This window comes from Metopolophium dirhodum, chromosome 1 (genome assembly GCF_019925205.1).
Source record: "Metopolophium dirhodum isolate CAU chromosome 1, ASM1992520v1, whole genome shotgun sequence".
NCBI classification, from domain to species: Eukaryota; Metazoa; Arthropoda; class Insecta; order Hemiptera; family Aphididae; genus Metopolophium; species Metopolophium dirhodum.
In genome coordinates, this window is record NC_083560.1 from 121,264,194 (window position 1) to 121,273,455 (window position 9,262).

Sequence of the window (9,262 nt, forward strand, 5' to 3'; positions counted from 1 at the left end):
ACCATGATTCATGAACTACCTACCTACCCAATGAGCAGTAAGTTCATATTTGAAAGCTGATACAATATTTGTTTATAAACAAATCAATGAACCACTAGCCAACATCTTAGTCAGGAGAATGAAAAGTGGACACCGGTGATATGCAACCTTTTTAATCTTTGGAAAGCAGGGATACTAAAAATCAAACACAATATCATTCTATAATACATTTGTATTAGGTAAGTTTATCAAAATCTAATATTTAAAAATGCGTGCTATGCGAAACCATAGCAGAAATTCACCACTAAAAGTATGCGCAGCAGCGGCCAGTTTTCATTCTCCCGACTATAGTAATAGTTAGTTTCATTGTAATAAAATTCACATTTTTTATTTAAAATACAGCTACAACTGCTGTGTAGATAAAAAGAAAATAATTCCCTTAAGCTGTACTGCTGACCAAATAAATAACATTAATCTAGCAACCAAGATAAAACAAAATATGCTATTTTATTAGTTTAGTATTTTTTTTTTTTGTACATATTTAATATTATTAATTTTATAAACTCTAACTTAACAGATAACTGACATCAATTGGTGTTTTATAAAATGTCTATCACAGAATATTTCAATTTTTAGACAATAGTTTTATAATTATACTTTAAAAAGGGATTTGAATTTAAATTAAATAAAAAAAAACTGTACTATGATATCAATTGCATTTTATCAAGAGAATAATATACACAACATTATATTGGAACTTACAGTAAAAGTTTAAGTAATTTTTTTATAAATTAATCAATACTCACACAAATCCGTTATTTGAAATGTACGTATAAGTTAATCTACTTAATTTAATAAGGTCAATTACAATTAAGCAGGTAAAATATACAACAAATGTTTAAATCCAAATTTTCCTTATATTAATATATAAATTAAAATAAAATTCCTATTACAAAAAGTAAAAAAATATAAAATAAAGGTTTATTATTGAATGAAAAATTAAATATATGCCGTTAGAAAAAAAAAATACATACGTAGATAAAAATAAATTACTTTTCCTCACACTATTCATTCTCTATACGTACGTTTTCTTGCTCTGCAGCCGTGAAATCATTTTTGATGTTGAAGTTTTTCCTTATTTCATCAGGTGTCTTACCCTTGATCATATTAGCGACTGTCTTGGAAGTTACATCTAACAAGCCTTTGATATCCAAATAGTTGGCGGCCAATATGAGTTCAAACAGCGTACCCTGATCCACCTTCAAGAAATCTATGTCCCAACTGCATATATCATCGGTGCGCTTTTCAAGTCCTTCGTCGTCTTCGGCCGGTGGTGGGTCGTCCTTGTGGTAGGTTGCCCACTGGATGACTTTCTTCAATATACCAGCTTTCACTTTAGGCAACGGTACGATCTCCTCATCTTCCTCTTCCAAGCCCAAGTGTTCCACCATAGTTTTGATGGTCATCGAAGCTTTGGCGATCTCAAAGTCGACTTGAAACACTTCTCCATCAGAACTCTGCAGCTTTATCATAGGCATCTTGTATTGAAGTGATGTGTGAACAAGCTGGTGAAAATATACAGTCGAGAAAAACAAAAATAATTAAATAATGACAGCTGACGAATTAAGTATTGAAATTTGATAAGATACAACCTGAAAATTGTATTTTGTGTGTCAATCGAATCAGTTAGATATTATATTATGATGTAACGTATAAACTATTAAGTACTCAAGTGGAAAGAGCTTGACGCAGGACGCTTACAGCCACGACAAAATAAACAAGTATGACAGCAATATTTTTATTATGATGATTTTCTGCGAAAATATGGCGTACGTTATGACCACTTCTCACTGGTCGATAATTGATCATGTGATTAGGGATAGGATTCGGGATATAATGAATAAATAAAAATAAAACTACAGTGCGTCCAACATGAATTGACCGGAAATGCTGATAGTCGACTCAGCACTCTGTTGTCGACACAAATATATAAAAATACTAAATAGACGACTCCCTATTCCTACAATGTAATAATTACCAGACAGTAAATCTTAAATCATATACAATGGATACTCAAACGAAAAATCTGTGACGTAGTGATATGCGCATACGCATGGAGCAGATATCAAATGAACAAGGTGTCATAAGCTGTCACGCATGCGCAGATGTCACGGGTCCTACTATTAAGTTGTTATGTTCACTTCAACTAATTCTATAGGTGTGATATGCTATGACTCTGATAACCAATGTTTATGATCTAAGCAGTAAATAAAAGCGGTTTATATCACTAGAAAAAAAACGGTCTATATCACTATCATGGATGAAAATTATCATATCAGTTTGGCTTGGAATAAACAACAAATTACATTTATCACTGACCGCCGAATTATAAAATATATACATTTTTAATATTATATATTATTGTAGTATACAAATACAATTTCATAAATAATATATTAATATATTATTCGCTTTAGAAAAATTGACATGCAATGTTCTTGGAACAATTTTGAATTGGAATATTCAAATTGTACCAATTAATAATTTAGATTTTTGTTGTATTAATCAAAAGTTATATATAAAATCTTATATAATTATATTTAAAATACAATTATTTGATAGAAAATACATTTATTAGGGTTTTACTAATATTATCATAAAGCTATTTTCAATGTCCAAAAATTAATGAATCCAATTACCATAACTATTACTCATGTGCAACTAAATGTCTGAAGTCTGAACTAGGTATATTGATGGCGAATATGCAAAAGGGCATAAGCGGCACTTTTTATGAAATCGACTTTTTGTAATTAGGGCATAAGTGACGGCATTCTGTATCGATTGCTCTTAATCATTAATCGATATGATTATTATTTACAATAGAAAACGAAAATTTAGATTTAGACCTAAGCGCCAAAAAATTTTAATTAATTAACAGGTATGTGTATAAATAGGGAATAAGCGACATTTAGTTTTAAATATTAGCATAAGCGCCATAGGATTTTACTTTATGGGGCCTAAGCGACAACATCATTGTTATAATTAATAATAGATTTTATAAAAAAACCATTTTCTGTTATCTGTTCGGTTGACGATAAATAATCTTAATCTTAAGAATGCAATATCGTATGAAGTTATTAACATTTTTATTCCAAAGAGAATATTTATCTACGTTTCTATTAAAATAACATGTCATTTATTTATGATTTATGATTATAAATTATAATATTATTATCAATGAAAATTTACTATGATTGCCTATTTGTGTTTTATAATAATTATTAGTTTTGCGTGTGAATATTCACACAATAAGGAAAAAATTAATACGACATAAGCGCCAAAATACTTGTACTAAAATTATAGGTAAGGAAATGAATGGGGCATAATCACCAAATTATATAATAATAGCCAATTCTAACTAATACTAATGTTTAACTAAAAAAATCGAAGAACAATTGTCTTAAATAGAGTATAACTCATCTTTTTTATTCTTATCATATTTTTTTTAATTAAAAATATAATCTACAAAATGTAATTATTATTGTTATAAAATAGTTTTTTGGCTCTCTCTTTCTCGTATAATATGAACGAACAATATATAATTATAATACTTTTTCAATTTACATGAAGTGGAGTTTCTTCATCTCACACTGTCGATGATTCTATATTAGTTCATTCAAATGTTTATTCCGGATTTGTAGTGCATGTAACTAACATTCAAATAATTACTTGTATGTTCTACCGGTTGTGTTTATTAATTTTTGTGATAGAATTTGGTTAACATAGGCACCGTAAAATTTTAAATTTCTAACTACCTAGGATTTAAGTTTACTTATAGTCGTCTGTATTTATGGGCTGGCTACTAGGCTAATGCCTAATTGTCTAATGTAAACTAGTATAGTAGGCACCCTGTTTTATGGAAAAATCGCGGAAAAAAAGTCCCGGTAAAAAAAGTCCCACGCTAGGAAAACAAAGTCACGATAAAAAAGAATGAAAGTATATCAAAATTAAAGTATAAATATGTTGAAATTGTATTGAAAAATACATTAAATTTATATACAAAATCATATAATGTCATAAAAAGTGTATGACTGTTAATTACTTACTTAAATCACATATTAAAATATAATAAAATAAAATTAAATACAAGTCCAAAATAATAAAATGTAATACAAATAATACAATAATAAATACATTTATAGTACTTATTAAATTATATTAATTTTGCTATACAAATTTAATTTTTTAATTAGGTACACCTCTTTCTTATGTTATGAGCCACCGATATTGCGCGCTTGCATTTGTATACATACATTTTGTAAACGTTTTTCTACGGTCCGAGTTTGCCCTAGTTTTTTAATAGTTCTCGAATCTCCTACAGCATTTAAAGCTAATTTCGCTTCATCTGCGGAAATTTCCATTTTTATTTTTCTAATTAATTTCCAAATAGTTGGAACATTATGTTCACAAAGTTTTGAAAATCGATTATTTCACCCTACAGTCATACTATTTGTTCGATGACGGCCCTACTAAAGTAAAATATACGGCTTAAGATAATTACTATGGTAGATAACAAATATATTTTATACCTACTTATATATTACACACTAAAATAAGTACAAAGTTGAAAGTACAACTCTACTACTGCAGTATAAAATAAGTATTTTGTTAAATTGTCCACTTATATTTTTTTCTATTATTTATTACTTATTTATTACTTACTTACATTTTATACATTACATGAACACACTAACATACAAAGCATAACTGTAGAACTGTACAAGAATAAGATAGATACATTTGGTACATTTTTCACTAAACTTTTTTTTACAGGACCTTTTTTTCCGATTAGGTACCGTATTATGTTTGGGACTTGTATAGGCAATACATCGTACACATTCTTATCAATGTCTTATCAATAATAATTATTACTGATTAATGGCTAGTTTTAGACTTTTTGGTTTACAGACATTTTGTAAAGTCTATACTCTATTGTCTAACTCGCGTCTCATAGTTGAATAGTTCAAATACGACACACGTGACACGTAAGTAGTTATCTGAGGTAACTAAAATTTTATATATTTGCTGAAAGTAATTTAATGATTTACTGTTACTGTTTGTAGTTCATACAAATACACATTGTATATCATAGTTTTCATAACTGAAATATATTACGATGCAGATTTTTCATTTTTGAGAAGTTGATTTTAATTAAGACAATTCTACGAACCAAGTATACCTTATAAATATTGCAATTCAAGTTATAAAAGCATTAATATTAAAGTGAATACTAAAACTTAAAGGTAAGAATATTATTGTGGGCCCCTCATGGGATTTTATTTATTTATTGATTTAAAAGTGAGTTATCTGTATGACACTATTACTACATTACATTGTCTGATATCATTATGTTATATAGTTATATTATAATATATTTAATTATTGTGTGTGTAGAATTATATTTGTGTCCAAAAGGCTTAACCTGTTAAGTCATAATAAATAATAAATAACTATGCTAAATAAATTATATTAGGTACTTAAAACACCCATAACTTACTTTAAAAATAAAATATAAATAAATATACCTGTAAGGTTCTTTAGAAAATATTTTTACAATATGTTTATTAAATCTAACATTACACAATTAGATCTGCTCTACACAAATTTGTTATGTTGCTCATAGGTCAGAGATAACAAATACTGCACTGGCATATTTTTAACAAACTTTTAATTTGTAGGTAATATTATATTGTAAGTACCATAACAATTAACAATCTACCATACATTTGATTAAAATATTAGAAAATAAAGCTAGAATTATGATTACCTGCAATGTAGATGTAATATTCAGTGGCTAGTTCTAGCTAATATACCTTTGTTTTGACCATTAAATAGCTGACTTGGCAACACTCAACTGGCGAGTGATAAACTAGCTGAACTGACAATAATACAATATAATAATATAAACATTATACGTTGAAAAAACATTTTTACATCATACTTGCCTAGTCCTAGTTTATATTGTGCACTATACACCACAAGAACTAAGATTTATCATTCATGTTGCACTAAAATCACGAATGTTGAATGGTCTACGAGTTACTGCACACGTCACATAGTGTACAATACCTATTGGACGTTTCACTTGTGTATAGGTACTAACAGTAACAGTCATTATAAATAATTATAAAGTTATAATATTATTATAAGTTAGCACCATAAAGTTAGGCACCTTCACCCAGCAGGAATTGTACAATTTTATTACATTAATTATAACTTGTATTTTATTAAATAAATAACTATTATACATTCATTGATTGATTTGAAATTGTCTTGAATTAGTTAAAACACTTCACCGTCTGCATCATTAGCAGAGCTGCACATAATTGGCTTAGTGGATAAAGGATTTACAAAATAGCTAACCAGCAATATTGCTCACTGACAATTCTGTGAATGAGATCCAAACAACAACAATGTAGCGGCACTGTTACAATCAACATTTTAATTTACAATGGTAACATTAACAATAATTAATTAAGATTTATTACATAGATGTATGTTACACAGTTTAATAAATTAAAATTAAGAATAACCAAAAATAATTGAGTATATTGAGGTCATATTAGAGTGTTTTATTGTAAATTATTATATTTGGGGACATATTATACTGCCAAACTCAACATGATATATCTGGAATTAAATATCTGAAAATTCATATTGTTATGGTTTATATTTTTCTTTCCAACCTGATATTAAATTAAATAATATTTACTTTATATTGTTAAGTTATATTTGTATACAATTGTATAAATAATATTTGTTCATTTTTAAAAATATTGACACTTGTGTGATACCTGATTTAGGAGTTAGGACTAAATAATTTATGTTTGCTTAAGAGGACGCTACCCATGCATTTGTTGTCTCCGTCTTACACACTTAAGACATAGTAAATTTTCGTTCACTAGTTTCAATAGTACGCTGTTATTTTTTATATTAAAGTAAATTGACCTATTATAACATTTTTAGATAATAACATGATCTGTGCTTAAGCGTTGGCTTTTATTCGATATTAGATTCGATATTAGATTTTGTATATTGAAATATATTACTAGAATAAACAATTAGGTATTTCATTTTACTATTCTAATTAACTACAAACTTATTTAAAATCAGCATCTTTTGGATCCCTAATGGAGCTGCACGTAACAATCTGATTAAATTAATTATAACTAGTAGAAAATGTGTTATATCTTATAATATTTGAAAATATTAGAAAATATAGCTAGAATTATTACTACCTGCATTATAAGTAGATGTAATATTCAGTGGTTAGTTTTAGCTAAGGTGTATTAATACACATTCGTTTTGACCATTAAATGGCTGACTTGAAACATTCAACTGTCGTTTGATAAACTAGCTGAACTGACAATAATACGATATAATAATATAAACATTATAAATAATTATAAAGTTATAATATTATTATAAGTGAGCACCATAAAGTTAGGCATCTTCACCCAGCAGGAATTGTACAATTTTATTACATTAATTATAACTTGTATTTTATTAAATAAATAACTATTATACATTCACTGATTGATTTAAAATTGTCTTGAATTAGTTAAAATACTTCACCGTCTGGATCGATTGACACTTGTGTGATACCTGTCTTAGGAGTGAGGACTAAATATTTTATGTTTCCTTAAGAGGACGCTACCCATGCATTTGTTGTCTCCGTTTTACACTTTTATGACATAGTAAATTTTTGTTCGCTAGTTTCAATAGTATGCTGTTATTTTTGATATTAAAGTGAATTGAACTACTATAACATTTTTAGATAATAACATTATCTTTACTTAAGCATTATGGGCATTTTTAATTTTTGATATTTCACATACTCATATCTTACTTGAAAATGAAAATATTGAAAAATCGGCAACGCTTAAGCACAAATAAATTCTTATATAAAAGTATGATAAGTCAATTCACTCTAATATTAAAACTAACAACACACTATTGAACGGAAATTTGGTATGTCATGCGCGTGTAAAACGGAGACTACAAATGCATGGGTAGCGTCCTCTTAACATAAATTGTTTAATAATTTAATCTCATTATGTATTCTGTAGGTACTGTCCTGTTGTATAATGTATTATATAAATAATTACAGATATAAAGGATGTGTTGATGTAATGATGTCTACCACACGTTCTTACACTAGATGTGTCATTGAAGCATTCAGCTAATTATATTCTCGCCATTTAATCTACAGAGATCTGAAACATAAAAATTGGACTTAACTGGTTGTGTGAAATTTGACGAATTTGCTGTTGCTATAAAACCAAAAGTAAGTATAAAATACTTTAAAGTTTATAATATTTTTATAATTTATATTCATAAATCATAATATATTTTCAGAACAGAAGAGAAACGTGGACATTCTATAGAACACCAGAATACATTACACCTGATCTATTCTCAACAGAGTTTATGATATCTTTGGAGTACTTATGTTTGAATTGAATTGCTGAAAAAAGCCCTAAGAAAAAATATTACCTAGTAGTAAAAAGCCATCATTTTTTATTTTAAATTTTAGTTGACATTTGATTATAGTAAAGATAAATTGCATTATAAAATATGATTTTTTTTTTTATTTAATGTTATTTTAAATAACAATAAAATATCAAATCGATATGTCATTCCCTCTAAAATATTATTCTCTATTTATTTTGTGATGGGTGATTTTACCCTAAGATTACTTAAAAACAAAGAAAAAACGATTCTGCGAAAAAGCGTTTTGTCTATGTTACGCGTTAGAGAGAAAACAAATATCATCTGACATCCTCATAAAACGATTCAAATGTGTTCAATATTCTTGAATTATATTTTTAATTTAATTTATAACTTAATTAAAATTTTAAAAACTAAATTTTAGTACGTTTTGAATTAACTTTTTTACTACCTATACAACACGTATAACACGGGTAAAAGTACATTTTGGCATAACATAAAAAAGTAAGTTTTGGAAATAGTTGGTTTTGATATAGTTAATGAATTGTTCCTATTCTTTTAACATGGGCATTACGATTTTGGCTTAAAACTGGTAAAAGTACGTTTTGATTTTTTAAATATCATTTTTATGTATGGAAATTGGAAAAGGTTCGTTTTGGGATTAATCAGGCATTTTGAATCACAGATTAGATCAGGAAATAGTACGTTTTGATATATTCTGACGACGCCAATCGATGTATTGATATTTTTTCCATAAGAATCGATACCTAAC

At 27.4% G+C, this 9,262-nt stretch overlaps 1 protein-coding gene and 1 long non-coding RNA gene across 2 annotated transcripts; one reads left to right on the forward strand and one right to left on the reverse strand.

Moving 5' to 3' along the window:
* Positions 1-1,043: 1,043 nt before the first annotated feature.
* Positions 1,044-1,642, reverse strand: LOC132935585 (S-phase kinase-associated protein 1-like). Its single transcript, XM_061002179.1, has 2 exons — positions 1,632-1,642; positions 1,044-1,544 (listed from the first exon to the last, which is right to left on the reverse strand). Exon 2 carries the CDS (start codon positions 1,515-1,517, stop codon positions 1,044-1,046), a length of 474 nt encoding a protein of 157 aa, XP_060858162.1. The 5' UTR covers positions 1,518-1,544; positions 1,632-1,642.
* Positions 1,643-6,359: 4,717 nt separating this feature from the next.
* LOC132933500 (uncharacterized) lies at positions 6,360-8,589 on the forward strand. Its single transcript, XR_009662891.1, has 3 exons — positions 6,360-6,493; positions 8,150-8,326; positions 8,398-8,589. It is a non-coding gene; the product is annotated as an uncharacterized LOC132933500 (long non-coding RNA).
* Positions 8,590-9,262: the final 673 nt, after the last annotated feature.

What these genes read in the sequence shown, in the direction of transcription:
- LOC132935585 (XM_061002179.1), bottom strand. Translation starts at nt 1,517, where the DNA reads ATGCCTATGATAAAGCTGCAGAGTTCTGATGGAGAAGTGTTTCAAGTC.